This window comes from Poecilia latipinna, unplaced genomic scaffold (assembly GCF_001443285.1).
Source record: "Poecilia latipinna isolate Pla-1442-1.1 unplaced genomic scaffold, P_latipinna-1.0 Scaffold209, whole genome shotgun sequence".
Taxonomy (NCBI): domain Eukaryota; kingdom Metazoa; phylum Chordata; class Actinopteri; order Cyprinodontiformes; family Poeciliidae; genus Poecilia; species Poecilia latipinna.
The window spans coordinates 237,363-256,093 of NW_015112825.1; the positions used below are offsets into that span (position 1 = coordinate 237,363).

An 18,731-nucleotide genomic window follows, 5' to 3' on the forward strand; every position below is an offset into this window, starting at 1 on the left:
TATATATAGATATATATATATATATATATATATATATATATATATATATATATATATATATATATATATATATATATATATATATATATATATATACACACGCATATATATAAATACCGTTACTCAGTTCTTTTAGCACATACTAAAAAGTATTCAACTTTTTCTTGAATGACTATGTTTTACTTCTGCTTAAGTAAAAATATGCTGAAGTATTAACTATGTTTACTTGAGTAAAAATTTTGGCTACTCTAGCCACCTCAGTCAATATTAAGTAAAAGCCTATTATCAAAAAAGATAAAGTGCTACATTTGCATTAAGGTTTCTTATTGTATAGTTAGTATAAAGAAAATAAACGTTACATATCAATTTTCCTCCTCTTGTACTTTATGTACTTTATTCATGATCATCCTATCAATAATATGAATAATAATGTTAAAACTTTCTAACAAAACAATGTGCACTTGACTGAAATTATGTTCAAGCAAGCACTGCCTAATAAAACGAGTTGACGCTAATCAAAACTAGTCAGAAAGCAGCACATCAAATACTTACTAAAGCTTCTTTAGCTGGATGAAAAAGCCTCCTTTAAGTGGTTACCTTTCTTTACACTAACTACAGGCACTCCTGCATGTTGCTCTGCTCCATGGAAACCACCAGACTGCCTCCAACATTTTAAACTCTACCAATGATGGCCTCTAACACAGCAGTAACAAACTGTCCCTCTACAGATGGGCCTCCTCCACCCGAGCACCAACCCAGTTCTGAACAGCGCCCAGCCCTCTCTAGTCATGCCACCAATACCACAACTGACACAGGCACGCAAACTAGGTCACAGTTAGAGCTGCAGACGTTTTAAGCCTTAACAAAGGCAAGACACTTAGCTTTTTATGAACCTCTTAGTTTACAGGGGTTCCGTGGTAAACTGGTAGCACAAACTCTCAGACAGACGACTGATTTTTCTGATTTTTCTAAGCTGCAAGACACTATTGCATCTCAACACACTATGTACATTTTACTTTGCTGAATTAAATGTCATTCAAACATACTACTTGTCACTGTATTTGGAGGACATGTCAAAAGACGTGTTATTAAATCAGCATGAAGAACAAACAAAAGATGAATCCTTCACACTTCACCCTTATGGGTCCCTTTCCTTTCGAGCTCCACCTGTATCATAACAAAATAGGGCATCTGTAAACATGTTTGTTCCAGTTTTTTTTTATATCACCAGTCTAATTTACAAGCGCAACATTTTTTTCCCACATCTTCAACATATACCTTCTGTCAACCACAAGAGGGAGTTGTGCCCTACATTCCCTTTGTTAGCTCAGCTAGAACACCTCCAACAAGGAAACAAAACCTTTGCCATGTAAAAATCAAAACATAATTAGCTGATAAGAATTTCTGCAAGTCTCCAGTTTAAGACTGGAGGACTTCAGAGAACATGGAGAGTTTCCCTCAAGACGAATTTTGTCTAACGGAATCCGCGCCTGGTTGGTTTCTTCAAAGCCTGCATGTGTCTGAAGAATTCATTCCCTCTATAATCAGTGTTCAACACTTTGTTGTCTAAATACAAAATGGTAACAGTTTGTGATTAGAATATTTTAGTATATTAATGATTTTATTTTCATACATTTTTCTTTATCTTGCTGAGATCTTGTTGATTTGGATACTTTAGGCACTTTTACAATGATCTTAGATTTTCCTAATTTTTTTCTTGCTTGAAAGCTTTGATGGAAATCTCACATATTTTTTTTTTTATTTGTTCTGGTCACGAACAGTCAACTTGGACATAAATGTACATATTCAATTTTGACTTTCAATAATAAACATTAAACATTCTGAGTTTGGTAGAAAGGTTTCATGGTGAGATGAGTCAAAAGATAATTTAACAGTGGCAAGAAAAATATTTGAATTATTCAAGGTGAGGTTTTTAAACCTGCGAATGCTGTAGCAATAGATAAGCATGAGGATAGGAGCATCATGCTGTGGGATTGTTTTCATAGCTGTGGCACTTCCGCATTTCACAAAGCTGAGATCCACATTCTTCAGATTTATTTCAACACAACTACAAGGAAGTGAAACGTGACTTTCCAACTGGGCAAAAAACCAAAGCATGTCAAAACTGTTAGATTTGATTAGAAAGGTCGGTATTAAGCTTTTGAAAGGGAAAACCTTAAGGAAGTCGTAGACTTGTAACAGAAGAGTTTTTCTTTCGCTTTATTGTACATATTTTTCCAACGAAATGTGGAGTTTGAGCACAGCAGTACCTCTTTGCTGCACTCCTTGTTAAAGCCGTGTCATGAGTGCATTAACAAAGATTAAAAGGTCTTTGCAACATTTCCTGTCCAGAGTGCAGCATATAAAGCCACAATCAGGTTATTTTAAGACATTTTAGTTGCATTTGCGGATATTTAAATGTGTCAGTTTACCCTGTAAAAATCTTCTAAAACTAGCTTGTTTTGTGTATGCAAACTTTTCTTCAGGCCAAATGAAGCCCTGAGAAGTTTTTATTTGGTCCATTGTGTCTACTCCTCTCAGTACTGTCAAAGCAAATGTAACTACATCTGTGAGATAAAAGACACATTTTAAACATTACTCTGGCGGTTTTGCCGTCTATTGTTTGCTCTATTTAAACAAAATTGAGGCCAGTAAAATTGCAACTTTCGCATCTGACTCGGGTGGAGAAGAAGAAAGCGGTACACTCATCGCATCTCCGTGTCCAGCTCAACTGACTGCTTTGCGTGCAGCACATTTCACGCTGAGACAGGCATGAGCACAATTAAAAGTTTAACATTTAATGAATGCCAATAAATCAGCATAACAGTACCTTGAAAATATTACCAGACAATTTACTCCTTTAATCTGCTGGAGCTGGTTGTGGAATGAACTTCCTGAAAAGCTGAATGGTCTTTAAGCTTTGACTGAATACATTTTTGTTTACTGCAGGTTTCTGCTAAAAGTCAAGGATTACTCTTTCATTTCATTCTTTTATCTTTATTTCTTTGTGGTTTGCATTTTTGCCAGATCTCTAAAATGCACAATTATGTTTTTAAGTTATATTTTTCTTTTTAACTTGTATAGCACTTTGAATCATGGTTTATGACTTGGTGTACAGTGCAAATCAATTTGCACTGCATTAAGTCAACTTAAAATTTTTCTTAACATACAAAGTACTTTGGTCATTCATGCACTTCACTTGTAGTTTATCTTTTTAAGAATCCGTTTTGGCTTTATCTCTAAGTTACTATTTGCATTCCACGTTTGTTTCCTGCTAACTTTGAGACATGGGTAAGTTCTACAATGTCTATATTTCTAATATTTCTGTAAATCAATTTCTTATCTGAAAGTGGAAAAAGGGACATTTCTGATTAAAAATCTCAGAGATAACTTTATTTTTCAAAGTTGTCACAAATGTAGAAATCATTAAATGTTGCCACTTCTCCCCACCAGCATGAACGCCAACCTTCGCCCCTCTCTACTCCTCTTTCCTCCTCTCTACTGCCCTCAGCCGCCCCTCCAGTTTGTTAACCCGGCTCTCCAAACCGGAAGTCTTCTCGGAGCTCGACGTGAACAGAGTCAGCAGGGCGACCACCAGCACCAGGACTCCCACTCGAATTGCCGTCGTCTCTGCGGAGGCGTGCTTGTCGGTCACAATCAGTCCAAAGAGCCAGAGAGCCAAAACCGTTTTCACAACCCAAAACAGCTGCTTGAAGACGCCAACCAGCAAACGGAGAAGGATGGTCAGAATCCAGTAGGCGATGAGGCCCACCAGACCCCACTGGGCAACGGCGGTCACGCCCTCCGGGGTGAAGCGTGGCAACGTTGCAACTGTGAAGACAAGGAATCCGTTTTAGGGTTTGCTATTTACTTATTCTGGAGAACGCAGGACAGAACCAGCACTCGCACCTAAAAAGGTGTGGCAGCCTGACTCCCCACAGGTCCAGCTGCATATTTTCTCTCAAGCTCTACTCTGATTGGCGCAGAAACTTATCACACTGCAGCATGCAAAAAATGTAATGAGCGACACACCGAAGCTGAGAAAGCAGCAAAGTCAAAACACACAGACACCAGTGTCTCAGCTGCAAACAATCCTGGTACCCACCATCGAATCCTGTGACTCTGAGGATCTCGGTGACGTAAACGGCGATGACGTTCAGGCCGCTGGCTGCTCCCTCAGCCAAGAATCGGATTGCGGTCGACAGAAACTGTGGCAGAGACGGGCAGGAGAGAGAGAGACGGGAGAAGAGTGAGAGGCATGTTTTCGCGGCAAAGAAGACGGACAACATTCTGATCAAGCAGGGGCAAAACAAAGAGGATGTACAGCCAGGCACAGAGTCGTTTATCACGCCGAGACAGAGATTTACAGCAGCAGTTGGCACGAGCCCGTGAAAGCAAGAGGCCTTGAGGTGCTGCTCCTCATGATAGGAGAGACAGCTGGGAGGAATCCCTCTCTATTCATTTAGAGCGTCTCCTCACAACACCAGAGTCAGATGCAGAACAGTCTTGTCCTGTAAGCTCAAGGTTATCCCGGTCAGATGGACTGAGGGTGGGAAGAGGGGGGTCTTATCTGCACCTGTTGCACTGCACAGTGACACATGGACCATGCACAGTGTTAGCACAAGTCCTAACATCTGACACTTAATATCACAGTGTGGCTTTACAGTGGGCTGCATGGTCGGATGGAGGATGACACTGCAGCCTGAGGAATGCTTGTGCAAACTCCAGTGGAAGGTTTTATATCAACAAAAGGACACAAAAGTATGAGATTAATAATATATCAAAAGCTGATGGGAGGCGGAACAGAAAGGCTTGAACTGAATACAGTAACTTTATCTGTCAGACCTTGAAGTTGCTCTGCTACATTATGTTTACTTGCGCCGAGTCAGAGCTGCATGCAGAGATGTTGTGTTTGCTATTATTACTCAAAACCCTCGCTTATCCAGGTTCAGTTGGAGAGACGTTGTTTTGCTCTTTTGTTTGTTGTGTTCTTGGTTGCATAACGAGGCAATTTCCATGCCAGGGATTGTGTGCGCGCGCGCGCACACCGTGGATTTTTACATTCTGAGATCTGCCATCTGAGTCACAGTGAGCAAGTTTGTTATCTAGTGACACATAAAAACAAAAATATTATCTGCACAAGCTCACAGCAGGGAGAGAGGCTGCAGGCTCGCATGCAAATATCGCAAATGAGGCGGCGATTACTTCACAGAGGCCATTTTGCTTCAACTACAGGTGTTGAATGGGCTTAGCTCCAACTGCCCTGCTCCAAAGTTTCAGAGTCTTGTGAAAGGTTGCAATGGACTGAAACTCCCTGGCAGAGTTTTAGTCGTTTAAAACAGACTGATGTGGCAGAACTTGAGATTTAGAGAAAAACAAAAATCTTGATGCCCACAAACGTATATGTGGCTAAATATTCTAAATCTTCCTATTTCCAACCCTAACTATGAGACCGTATTTCATTTGAAAGAGTAGCCAGAAGTATATAGTAGAAATGGCTCCAAGAAAAAAAAAAAAACTACAAAAAATATATATATATATTGCAAGCTTAGCAAATCTTACACTTCCCTCTCTTAAATACATGCTTGACGAATATTTAGTCAGTATGACATCCAGACAACTGGGTACCACCAAATTCACAGGACTGACCTTTGCCACCTGACCCCCAACCCCTCAGTGGCGCCACTTACAAAGTTGGAACCATGCCACGGTAGAGTGTTTGGGAGTTTTCTTACCATAGCCAAGGCTTGGACGTTCTCCTGACCCAGCATTGATTCAAGATACAACACAGCACTCTGAAGAGAAGGGAGCCACAGCATGGTGGGGGTAGGGTCATGATGTGGGAGTTTATGTGTGTGCATGGGTGAATGGTTTCATATAGAGGTTGAGGGGATCAGGAGAAGGATTAGGAAGTCGAGGAAGCATGGAGAGAGGGATGAGCGTGAAGGATGAAGAGAAAAAGTGACAGCTGAAAATTAGTAAATCACGTTTTTTGATCAAGAATATCACAGCTGAGTTAGATTATTAAGAATGAAAGGAAAAAACAAGCATTTGCGAAAAAAAAAAAGCGAGAGTGTATAATGGTGTGTCGCGGCTCCTCCTGTACCTCAGCAGCTGAGCGGATCACTCCTGCTCCCACCAGCGACTCCGCGTACCGCTGGATCTCCTGGCAGGTTCCCGAGATGACGGTGCGCAGGGTGACCACCGGCGGGCTCCCCGCCTTGGCCTGCTGGCCCCCGGCCCAGCACAGCGACACGCCGAGAACCAGCGCAGCTACAGAAAGCCAAACCCGAGCCATGGCCCTGTCGGAGAACAATGGGGATGGGTGTGGAAACGGCGTGCCAAGATGTGCGCTCACCGGTTTTGCGCTGCAGCCCGGGGAGCTTTAGGCAGAGGCTCGGAAATCAAAAGCTCAATTAAAAATGGCTTCTGTGAGGAGCAGTCTGAGCGGGCTTCAAACGTGCATCTCAAGCGGGAAAACGTGAGAAAACCCGGTCCTGATCATCAAAGTGATCGGCAAAATTAGACGAAATCCCCTCGGGATCACAAATCATCCAGACAATTATGTTTGGCGGCGCTGCCAGAATCTGATCCAGAGCGATCTATATTTGGTGTTGAAAGGCTTCCAGCGGGGGATCCGAGCACACGATCTGCAGTCAGGACGCAGGGGTTCATACAGGAGAGAAGAAAAAAGAAGAAAATACAGCGGAAATACGTGAAAAGGCTTCCTTTGGTTGGGGGATTTATGAGAAAACGGGAGTGACGCGGCGAACCCGAGTGAACCTAAAGCTTCTTATTTCGGCTCCAGCGAGGCTTCGCGGCTCCTTGTGTCCCTGTGCCTGCGTTAAACGGTAAACTGCGATGAATTACGCTCCTCAAACCTTCACGGATATAAGAAACACCTTCCTGAGCTCCACTCCCTTCCTTCAAGCGATTCTAACGACTGTTTCCAACGAGAAAACACGCCTGGATCTTCAGGAAGGAGGAGGAGGAGGAGGAGGAAGAGGGGGAGGAGAGCTCTGCAGCATAGGGATAAATAGAGATTTGCACACTGGGACTTGTGGTTTAACACACACAAAGTCAAACGTGAGGACTGCTCATAGATTTAGGCTCCAGCTCTTTTCTTGTGTGATCAGAAAGCGTCAGCCCCGCTATCTTCCTTTGAAGTCTTTTTGCCACGTGCTGCACTTCTAATGCAGCACGTGGCATTTTGGACTATAACCAGTGAGAGTGATTTATTCATTCACAAACAAGCATGTTTTTGGGTTTTTAGGTACAAAGTAGTCATAACATATAATAATAAACGTTTTAACTTGTTCAATAACAGTATCAATCCAGACACCAACTCATTACAGGATTGATCATTTTGCGACCCTACACTGGTTGGCCAGTAGGTGACAGTGCCTGAACTGACGCCTACAGGGGCCAGACATAAAGTGCCATTTTCCAGGACAATCAAGTAACTATTTTACCTTAAGTTCTTATGAAAATCCAGTCGTTTTAAGCATAACAGAATAAATTTGACGCCTAGAAATTGGGCCCGTCTCTTTAAGAAGCGTCTACTCTCGTCAGCCTTCAGAGTATCCTCACAAGGCTTCTCATTATGCCATTTACGACCGTTCTTCTTAGCTTTGCACCGAGTAGTTGACATGATGACATCATCAGATGTGCAGTTCCACCAGGTGTTTGCTAACTGCTGCTGCTAGTCTGAAGGAGCTGAGCGGAAGAGTCCCAAGGAAAGAGGTGCTCTGTGAGATTAGCAGCGCATTTAGGTACCCCCAGATGGCTGCCATGGGAGATGTGAGGATTTCTCACACATGCAGGAATACTATTATAACATATACAACTCAAAAGCAATTTCACATAATACCCATCTCCCATTCCCCTTTGATGAAATGGCTTCTACACAAGCGTACATCAACACCTACACTCCTCTTTGGATAAGCTGACCGCTGTAGAGTGTAAGCTACGCTGTGGAAGGTTAGGAGCTGGAATCAGAAGCACACATTTGATATCAGTTTAATAACTAGCTGAACATCAAAATACACCAAAGCAACATGGGAAATGTTAAAGAATTCAGAGGCAAGAAAATCATTTCTAATTAAAAAAAAAAGAAATGTACAATAAACAGAGACACTTAATATAAACAACACTAAGAGAAATGTTCTTTTTTTTTTCACTGCAGTTTTTCATCCATTGCTCTCTCACATGCCGTTTTTAAAAGCAAGCAGACAAACACACAACACTCAGTATAAAACCATTCCTTCTGCACCAGAGAACATCAGCGTAGTAGTGGATACTGGATGGGAATGTTTCAGTCATTGTGTGGGGGGAGGAGAGGGGCAAAAAAAAACCTTTTAATAAAGTCTTCCTCTTGGAGCATCACTGAAATCATCCTGTGGCTGCACTTAATACCCTGTGAAAGGATGGACCACATGATTGCAGTGCCGACTCTTGCTTCAGGCAACGGCTCCTATTCATCCCGACTGAAGGAGGGCAGAGTTGGTGGATTTAGCCAATGTAAATGCGATGGAAGTCATTCGCCCCAAAGGCGGCGTTGCACTTGGGGCACTTCCTCTGCCGAGTGTCGTAGCGCGTCTTGACGCACTCGAAGCAGAAGACGTGGAAGCATTTTGTCAGGACGGCGTCCTTCACCCGGGAGTTGCAGCACGGGCACGTTAGGCGAGCCTGCAGGAGGGAAGGGAAGAAGAGGAGGAAATGTCTTCAACAGTAAACATGGAGGCCATTAAGGTTCTTGGGCTGAGTGGTTTAAAGATGAAGGCATGCGAATTTGTGAAGCAGCTAGGGCTTTGTTGTTTTAGCCGAGTCATAAATCTTGTAAACGAGGCTTTCACAAATCATTCAGACTTGTCATAATTACACAAAACCACCGACTCATTTACAGACAAATGTTGGGAAAATCTGACCATGACGCTGCTGTTAGAGTCAAAATATTAAAGTATTTCAAAATGTGGCTGGGGTTATGAAAAAAAAAAAAAAAAAACAAGCAACAGAAATTTAACTTGAAGGCTGTTCATCTGTTTTTATGTCAGATGTTTTAGTCAAGCACAATATTGTAATAAATGTAAGCTTTCTATCTTTTATGCGTACCTTGTACTCGTTAATTTCTTCGTTCAGGATTTCGTCTCCGTTGCTGATCTTCTCAGCTGGTTTCTTGGCTTTTTCAATCTTTCTCCTTAGCTTGGAGATGTCCTCCTGAAAAACAATCGACTGTGAGGGAAAAAAAAAAAAAAGAAAATCTACCACAAAGTGAGGCGCTGAATGACCTTCATCCTCTGGTATAAAAGACGAGCTTACGCACCTAGCAGTACAAATACAAATACAAATCTGTTTAATCACTGATTAGAAGATAAAATAATAGGATGAGATGTCATGATAGAGCAATAAATTATGATAATAAATAAGTAAAATTCAAATTGAATAAATAATTAAATGAAATGATTAGAACTTGGGACATTTAGGATTAAACCGTTTGAATAAAAAAAACTATTTTAAAATCATTCCAGATGTTATTAAAAAACCTAAATCATTTTATTGCACTGTAACAAAAAAGATTATGTGATTAATAATTTAAAAAAAAATAAGAAAGGTGGAAGACATGCAGCAAAAAGGTCCAGGGCTGCATGTCCAACACCAAAACACTGACGACTGCTCCTCATCTGGCCAAGAGTTACCCAAGTGTCTCATTTTATAAACAGCTATTATAAAAACCCTTGCTCCTCAACGCGGTAGTATTTCGGTAATGAGCAAAACTGAGAAAATTTAAACAAGGAATCTGCAGAACAGAATTCCCCCAATACTGAAAAGGATTTTACACTTGAAATGTGAAATACATGCGTCTTTCTTGAAAACAGTTCACACAATGTCTTCATTCAACTGAAAAGTTGAATGAAGCGCACCATGGTGCACCTGAGTTTTTAAGGTGAGGAGTTGGTCGGCCAGTTATCCAGTTATCATTACTGGATAACTGGATTACAGTTATCCAGTAATGATGATAATCTCCGATGATGTTTGCAAACTCTACAAACAGACAGAATACCAGGAAGCGCAGCGCTGCGGGCATCAGCTGTGTTTACATTTCAGAAACTGATTGCACCAATTAACTCAGCTGGTGCAGTGAAGTAGCTCCTTTCATCATTTGTCTGTTTCAGGCTCAACCTGAAACAGACTTAGATCTACAGTCAAAGGCAGAGATTTTTTTTTTTTTAATACTTTCTTTTTCTTTTATCATCGTTAAATTAAATAGTGGATATTTGGATCGATTTTAAACCCAAAGCTTCTCGTTATAATCAGCATCAGTAAATGAATGCTGGACTTTATTTTTGAAATAATCTTCAGTCGCTTGTCATTCAGTTCAAGTGGTAACGATATTGAAATAAAAACTTCATGTTATTATCATCAATTTCATCATTTGACAGACCGAGTGCAGGTTTAGCCTCTGTGTGTGTGTTGCTACCTGCGCTCGCCGGGCGTTGAAGGACTCCTTCTCTCTGGAGATGCTGTTCTCCACCACCTCCTCTCTGACCAGCTTCAGCTTCTGCTGAACCTGCTCCAGCTGGGTTCGCAGCTCCTCCGACAGCAGCGCAGACTCCTGAGCCTGCAGCCGCGACAGACGTCATCCAACTTAAACTCGTGTTGTTGTTTTTTTAAACCACGATTTATTAGAATGTTTCATTTCTCCACAGTTTTAAAGGATTAAGTTTCTGATCAACATGTTACCTTTCGTTTGTTCATGTCCAAAGCTTGTGTTCGAAGCGCCAGCTCCCTCTCTGCAGTACTAATTGTGCCCTGCAGGAGGCGCTCCTTCTCCTCCAGCTTCCTGACCACCTGCAGCTGTGCATCCACCTGTCAATCACAACCATAACAAATGAGTCCAAAAGAATCTAATAACCCTCAAACATGATTTAAGTTAAAAACCAAATGAAAAATCTCACAGTAATTTGCCAACAGTAGACTATTAGGGACCAACAAGGCCTTCACTGCCTTACTATAAAGTGTTCGATGAATACAAATAAAAGCATCTTTTTATTTGAGATGATATATAAGATGAGCTGCTGAGGCGTGGCCTCATTTTGCACCTGAGTTTTTAAGGTGAGGAGTTGGTCGGCAAGCTCTTCCTTTTCCTCCTTCAGAAGCTTGTGGATCTGGTTGGACTTGATCCGCTCGCTCATCAGCTTGAAGTTGGCGTCGTCTTTCTCCCGGAGCTGCTGCATGAGGCGGATATTTTGTTCCTGCATGTCCTCGAAGGCCTGGCCCGTCACGTCCATCTCGCTCAGCAGCGCGTCTTCCTCCTGACGGGTTTTGCAGGGAGAAGTGAGACAGACAAAAACAGAGAACTGGGCAGGAAGCTGGTGAATGTAAACGACCTGGTGGAGCTCAGACCTGTTTGGCGATGGACAGCTTCTTGTTGAGGATGTCTATCTGTTCTTCTACTGAGCGGATCTTTCTTAGAGCTTCTTCATCCGCCATTTTTTTGCCCTCTCTTCTCTCCCTCTCCTCCAGCTCCCGCAGCCTCTGCCGAAGCTCCTCTGCCTGCAAAAAAGAGGAGATGCATTGTCACATCGCATTCAACAAACTCTTCTTCTTTTTTTTTTTTGGTAAAACTAAGAACAATATCCAGACTAAACGGGAAAAATGTTTTACAACAATTAAAACAGCTCAAGGATTATGATCACCTCTGACTTGGTCTTTTTCTCTGCAGCCATGAGCTGGACTTTGTCTCTCTGCTCCTTCGGTGCCGATCGATACATGTCCAGCAGCAGCTTCATCTCTCTCTGGGACTCCTGGGCTTTCCTACAAAGTTACAGATGCATATTGGAAAGAAATTTTAAGTTTCAGAAAAAAAATCCGGCTACAGTCGGAATTCTGCATAGATCAAAGCCTTTCTAGATGCTGATTTACAAGGTCATTAAAAGATCCAGACTATACGTACAACACAAGATGGATGGGAAATACAACTTTCCAAACGTACTTTAGTTCTGCTCGGACGATCTTCAGCTGCTCCATCTCTTTCCTCTTGGATCCTCCGATCATGGCGAGCCGATCTCCGCCCGTCTCCTCCGGATGGCTGCTGACGCCCGGCTTCTCCCTTTCCTCCTTCACCCCGCTGCTGCTGCTGCTCCGGGTCGGCCGCTCTCTCTCCTTCTCCTTTTCTCTCTCTCTGTCTTTCTCCTCTTTCTTAATAATGTCTTTTTCTTTCTTTTCCTCCTTCTCTTTTTTCTCATCTTTTTCCTCTTCTTTTATGTTTGCATCCGGTTCTATGCCAGGCTCTGTTTTCAGTGAGATTCCTTTCAAGGAGGACAAGGTGGATCCAAATGAGCAACGACGACCCGGGAAAATGAAACTACCGTGACTGTAAATGTAATTTACCGGTGCTGCTCGGTGTGGACGAGCCGTTATCCGGCTCCGTTTTGACCACAGGCTCTCCAGAAATAGCCGGGGTCGAAGGAGAGGTCAACTCATCCTTCACGTCCATCTCTGTGCTCGACTGCGACTGTAGGATGGCGCTGCCCTTTGAGGCGCGGATCTACACAACGAGGAGACGTCTTTAGCTCGGGTGTTTCACCTCGTAGCTTCTGACTCTCTGTCCCGTTCTGACCTACCTGGTGGAGCTCAGCTTGCGTCTCTCTCAGTCTCAGCTTGTACTTCACCACCTCTCCTTTCAGCTGCTGATTGTGTGTCTGCAGCGTGCTTATAAGGTGACGCATCTCCCTGTTGATGGGACCTAAGAGAAAAGGTGCGATTTAAAATGAGAAGATGAACCGGTAATAAAAAAAAAAAGTAGAGCTGAAACAATTAATCATGATGAATCGATTTCCGAAATAGTCATCAAGTAATTAATCATTAACTGGAGAATGCAGAATCATAAAAGACCATTTGCCGAAAGAAGAACACTCTCCCTCCTGGCTCTGATTGGTTGTTTCTGACTGGGAGCGGTGCATTTCTTCAGACAGATAGGTGGATTACCTGCTTGCTCGTTGGCTGCCAGAGTCTGTTCAAATTCGATGCGCAGCATCTCGTACTCCTTCTTGACCTGAGCCAACGTGTCTTCCAGCTGAAACACTTCAGTGCGGACCTTCCTCTGCAGGGCCACCTCATCATTCTGCACAAAGACACGATGAAAGCGAGCAGAAGTTAAGACAGGGATGCATTTAAATCCCGACATGAGCGAGGGAGCGCGCGCACGCACGCACCAACCTAACCCACCTCCATGTGCTCCAGCTGTCGAAGGCGCGCCGTCCTGGTAGTGTTGAGGCGAGCCCGGGTTTCGTCTAACTGGGCCTTGAGGGTCAGGGACTCGTTGTAGAGCACAGAGAACTGAGACTGCAGACAGCGGTACTCTGAGGACTCTTTGACCAAACCTTCAGCTCGACTCAGCAGCTCCGTCTGGCAACCAAGAAAATGATTAGTAAACAACGAAGCCAAAGAAAAATAAGTTGAAAGGACATAGAAAAGTTTAAGTTCTTTGGATATCTTGACAGGCTACAAATTTAAACCAAAATAATGCAACACCAAAGTTAAAGGAGCAAGTTTCATGGGCTTCAAAGTTTGAAGCCGGCTTTACTCCAACGCGTCAATAAAACCCGGAGCATCCGAATGCAATACGAAATAACATGAAGTGTAAAGACAAAGTGAGTAATTTAGTCTCAGTAATTGTTCTTTTAAGACCTCAGGGGTTTGTTGGAGAACATTAGCAACACCAAGACCAAGGAGAACAGCAGAGTGTGTAGGGATAATGTTATGGAGCAATTTAAAACACAGATAGGTTTTGTAACAATATCTCAAGGCTTGAAAGTCTCCCAGGACACTTCTCAGTCTAACAGTGATACATGGTGGCAGCATCATGCCGTCAGAATAAATACCGGCTAATACTGGAAGTAATACTGTAAAAGGCTGCAATAGACTTGAGATTCAGGAGAAGGTTTACCGATCCTAAACATGCAGCCAGAGCTACACTCACAGGGTTTAGATCAAAGCATATTCATGTATTAGCTTGGTCTAGTCAAAGTCTAAACATGGATCTAATTGAGATTCTACGGTGAAACCTGAACACTGCTGTTCACAGCTGCTTTCTGTTCAGTCTGACCGAGCTTGGCCTCTTTTGCAAACAATGAGAAACCACTTCAATCTCTAGTTGTGGAAAGCAGAATAAAACCACAAAACAGATTTTAATTGCTAAATAAATTAAGAATGTTGTACAATTTCCTTTCACTTCACAATTGTGTCCTTTTTGGTAGTTAAATATTGAAAAAAATATCTTTTTGTGGTTTTAATTTGTGATTTTAATGTGAAAAAAAATTGGAAAAAACTTAAGTATGAATACTTTTTCAAGGCAATGTAGACTGGATAAAAAATTTCACCCAGCAAAGATCCATTTAGTATCTTGAGCATCACAACAAAGTGTCTTTGAGCTCGAGTTGATGCAGTTGCTGAGTTTTGTTCAGCTTTAAAAACGTGGAGCCAAAGCTCCGCTGCTGAAACGCAGAAGACTGAATTGAAAACGTTGCTGCAACAACGGAAATACCTTCATGTTGTTGTTCTCCTGCTGGACGTTTTGCAGGTCCTGCTGGAGCTTCTGCAGCTCAACGAGGCGATTTTCTGCCAGCTCCGTGTTCTCCTCCAACTCACTGTTCATCTCCTCAAACTATATAAAAAAAAAAAAACATTAAATGTGAACCAATCTGAGAAACTAAATAAATGAAGAAATAAATGAAAGAGGAAAAAGAAACCTACCTTTCTTTTGTTAATAGTGATTGTTCCACACACGCTGCTGGCCTCACCACACACTTTGTAGCCTTTGCTGTTGACCTGTACAGCACAGGTGTTGTAGTTTAACACAAGCTACAACATACATCTTAATCCAGCTACTGACAAAATTCAGTCTCACCCGCTCCAGAATTTCGCTCAGGTGGGCATTCAGCCTGTTCTCTCGACGGCGGATCTTCTCCATGTCCCACTGGAGCTCTTCAATCCGAGCCTGCAGCTCGCTGACGCGCTGGTCCGCCTTGTTAGCCGCCCGACCCAAAGACCGAGACTGCAAAGGACAAGGAGAGCAAAGACTGATGAGGAGACAGGACTCTTCATTACAACAGAGGCTTCAAGCTCCAGTCATCAGGGACTAATGTCCTGCAACTTTTCCATGTGCTTGTGCTTCCACAAACCCAAATTAAATAATCTGTTTCTCATCAGGACTCTGGACTGGATGCTCCATTAGATCAGATATCTAGGTAAAAGTTGCAGAACCGACCCCTACAGTACAAGCAGCCAACTGTTTAAGATTGCTCTACAAGGTTTCAAGCAGCTACATTTTGTAAAACGGCAAACAATTATTCATCCTGCTGTTTTATGTCTTCCTCGTGAGATGCCCCACATATTTTCACAGGCAACAAATTTCAAGATTTATTATTAAAAAAAATACACAGAAATCTTCACTATAAATATTGTCAAAGAAATCGATACATTTTCCTTGATCTGCATTCATCAAGGAAAAATTAAAATACTTATTTTAAAGTTTAATAAAAAAAAAAACACCACATGGGCATGATCTTATAATTCCTTCAAAAGTGCCATCTCTGTGAAATAATCTCATCCGTATTGGTCAAATCAAAAAGCAGGACTGGTGCATCTCGATTTGAGGAGAACAACCACTAAGAAGGAAGTCTATATACCTCGCTGGTCATGTGACTGTGTTTCTGTTTCAGGTTCTCGGTCAGCTGCTGGAGCAGCTCGTTCTCCCTGCTCAGGAGGGAGTTCAGCTTGATTGCGACTTGCTTCAGACCACCGTCTGTAAAAACACAATTTTTTTTCCCCAGATTAAGTTTCATTCTGTTGCAGTGCCATCATTGCCTCTTTTTATTTTTTTTGGAGAAACTCCTGCATGTTTCCCCTCACCGCCCCCAGAGTCAAGCTCCGTTTTCAGTTGGTCCAAGGTGCTCTTCAGGTTCTTGTAGATCTCCACCAAACGACTGGCCTGCTTCTGGCTCGACTCCACCCTCTCCTGCAGCTCGGCCTCCATCTCCTCGCTGGTGCTGCTTGCCAGTGTCGCCAAAAAGGAGTTTGACGTTTCTCCTTGATGCCCTGGGTGAAAAACGGGGAAAGAAATGATTGGTTTAGTATTTGTTTAATATATTCATGCTGTTCATTTTTCTGTTCCTGTGCCCGATCCATAATAACCTCTGTCCTTGGCCCGCTCCTGGTTTGAATCTCCATCGGGTTCTGGGGTTTCCGGCTTCAGGCTCCGTCCCTCGCCTGTTGGAGATTTCTCCGGTTCGCTGCTTGTTTGGTCATAGCGCCTGATGAGGAGTCGGATGTTCTCATCAAACTGAAAGAGGGCAAGTTGTGACATGTTTTTACTTAACGTAAAAGAAATTAACCCAAGCCATTCCTCTTTAATGTTCTTTCTCTGAATGTTCACCTGGTTCCAATATCTGTTGAGAATAAGCAAACTGGCATCATCTGTAGCCTGCCGAGTCTCCAGTCTTTCAATTCGCTCTCGCAGCTCGTCCTCAATCACCTGCAAGCCAATCAACCAACAGATGAAGCACAGTGCAGCTTTCTTTGACTGTGTCCAGAGTTGTAAACGTTCATTGAAGTAAATGAGTGTACCTGTCTTTGATCGAGAGATTCTCCCAACTTTCGGTTCTTAGCTTGCAGAGCTTTGATGTCTTGTTCCTCCTGGAAAACATTTCATTCAGATCGGAAAATAATGAAAACTTCACACTTTTCTGATGCATCTTATCTGCAGAAGAAGATAAAAGAGAGGCTCACAGAGTTGGACACTCCTCCCAGTTTGATGACCGTCTCCACCGCGGTGCTCCCTCCGGCTCCAGCGCTCACACCGGGACCTCCGTCCTCTCCATCCCGCTCCCTCCGCTTCTCCGGGGGGGCACCGGAGGAAGAGGGCCCACTGGGGTCAGCAGGACGCTTCTGCCCCGACATCTTCTAGCTTAAAAGCAACAAAAGCAAACAGTTACCGCAGATGCAATTTAGCAATACTGCTTTACTTTTTATTTTTTAAGCCAAATACTCCACAGTGATAAAAACATAAATGTAGAAAAACAATGCTGTTTTAACATTCAGACTCTGGGGAAGCTGCCTGAAACTCTCTCTGCATGTTAGCTAGCTGCTAACGGCAGATGCAAAAGAAACTGAAGAGATTTAAAGCTGAACAGTCGATTTGCCACCACCGTCTGATAACACGTTCAGTATGAAATGTTATAACCAAACCCTTACCGATTTAAATGTTAACAGTTATTGACCGAATCTGTTTCGAAATGTTGATGTTACGACTCCTTCCCGCACGGAAACGGAAATGTTAGCATTCTGGAGGGAGGGCGGGGCCACCTTCACCTGACACCCGCTCTCTATCGCCATCTACAGTAAAGGAGGCCGCTCTAAACGCGTTCAATCTCAATATTTTCTGTAATGTAATGCAGTTATATAAACGGGGTTTTAACGATAAGGATTTATTCTAAAGGACAAAAAACTTTTACTTTTTATCTATGTGTCGAGTTCTTTATAACTGCCAATTGAGCCACCCATCTGGTGCCTCAGGGTTCCTTACTTGGGCCTATTTTCTTTTCATTTTATGTCTTTGGTGATAATGATTAATATTTCTTTTTAGCTTCATAAAGGGTGTAGATATAATTTTCTAACAAAGAAATATTTCCTGAAAACAGAAGTGCTGGTATTATTATTATTATTATTATTATTATTATTATTATTATTATTATTATTATTATTATTTTTTATTATTTTTTTATTACAACCTTTTTCACTTACAATTGGTTCAAAACATTGCAGTGCAGCGAGATGGCTCACAACATAAATTCAGTTTTTGAGGTACCTTGGGATATTGCAAAAGCCTTGTTATGTTAAAATTTGGGTTACCAGAGGACACTTTTGCTCTGGTTAGCATAGCATAGAAAATTGTAAGAAAAATGATGAGCTTTAGTCAGTTCATCAGGGATCCATACTTGAACCAGTTTACTTTGTATGTCCCTCTTCAATAAAGATTAAACAATTTATGTTTTAGCTTGAGCAAGGTTGAATATAAAACTCATCAGTCTGCTCATTTGCACAACAAACTCACTGATGCTTCTATTTTCACAGCATGATCTTTTTTAATGAACGTCTAACTAAAAACATTCAAATTTAGCAAATTGTTTTCAATTTTCTTAAAATAAATATTTTATGTCTGATTATTTCTCAAAGCAGATATTTTGCACATTGTATTTGCTTTTGTGTCAGCAAGCATGTGTCCAAAACTTATGTGCCAACAGTTTCAGAGGGCCCATGACACAATACATGACGAAATCGTCCTGTTTTTGAAACACACTCAGATAACAATCTCTACCTCACTAGTTTATCTAAAGCCTTTGCTTGTTTCAAAGTCTACCAAAGTCCAGAATTCTTCAGCAAGATCAGACCATCAGACCACATAACATAACTAAAGGCATTTTGAGCCTCAGTGACATGGATTCCTGAAATAATTTGGAATCTTTTCTTTTTTCCAATTTTTTTTAAGATATGTTGTTGCTCTGCAGTTTTAATAGTTTCCCCTGGTGAAAACAACATTATTCTGGTCATGTGTACAAGTTAACGTACATATTATGCGTTATACATATTTGCCATAACACAAGAAATGTGTAGTTTTTCAGTGCTGACAGGGATATTCAGGATTTCCCACCAGTTGAATGACACTCTAGAGA

The 18,731-nt window shown here is 42.0% G+C and overlaps 2 protein-coding genes across 4 annotated transcripts; both read right to left on the bottom strand.

Moving 5' to 3' along the window:
* Positions 1-3,368: 3,368 nt before the first annotated feature.
* LOC106946857 (uncharacterized) lies at positions 3,369-7,041 on the bottom strand. Of its 2 annotated transcripts, XM_015031515.1 has the most exons (4): positions 6,107-7,041; positions 5,736-5,795; positions 4,106-4,208; positions 3,369-3,831 (listed from the first exon to the last, which is right to left on the bottom strand). In XM_015031515.1, the coding sequence occupies exons 1-4, from the start codon at positions 6,296-6,298 to the stop codon at positions 3,479-3,481; spliced, it is 708 nt and encodes a 235-aa protein (XP_014887001.1). In that variant the 5' UTR covers positions 6,299-7,041; the 3' UTR covers positions 3,369-3,478. The 2 variants fall into 2 exon arrangements, with proteins under 2 accessions (XP_014887001.1, XP_014887003.1); XM_015031517.1 differs by lacking the exon at positions 5,736-5,795 and having other exon boundaries at positions 6,107-7,040.
* A 962-nt stretch (positions 7,042-8,003) lies between these two features.
* On the bottom strand, positions 8,004-17,384 carry rnf20 (ring finger protein 20, E3 ubiquitin protein ligase). 2 transcript variants are annotated; one of them, XM_015031519.1, is made up of 22 exons: positions 17,254-17,384; positions 16,789-16,962; positions 16,627-16,695; positions 16,436-16,534; positions 16,195-16,342; positions 15,913-16,098; positions 15,690-15,805; positions 14,909-15,055; positions 14,755-14,829; positions 14,546-14,665; positions 13,228-13,407; positions 12,988-13,123; positions 12,624-12,745; positions 12,391-12,547; positions 11,993-12,308; positions 11,697-11,814; positions 11,404-11,553; positions 11,100-11,312; positions 10,741-10,866; positions 10,478-10,618; positions 9,112-9,216; positions 8,004-8,688 (listed from the first exon to the last, which is right to left on the bottom strand). In XM_015031519.1, exons 2-22 carry the CDS (start codon positions 16,957-16,959, stop codon positions 8,512-8,514), a joined length of 3,072 nt encoding a protein of 1,023 aa, XP_014887005.1. In that variant the 5' UTR covers positions 16,960-16,962; positions 17,254-17,384; the 3' UTR covers positions 8,004-8,511. The 2 variants fall into 2 exon arrangements, with proteins under 2 accessions (XP_014887005.1, XP_014887004.1); XM_015031518.1 differs by having other exon boundaries at positions 16,789-16,966.
* Positions 17,385-18,731: the final 1,347 nt, after the last annotated feature.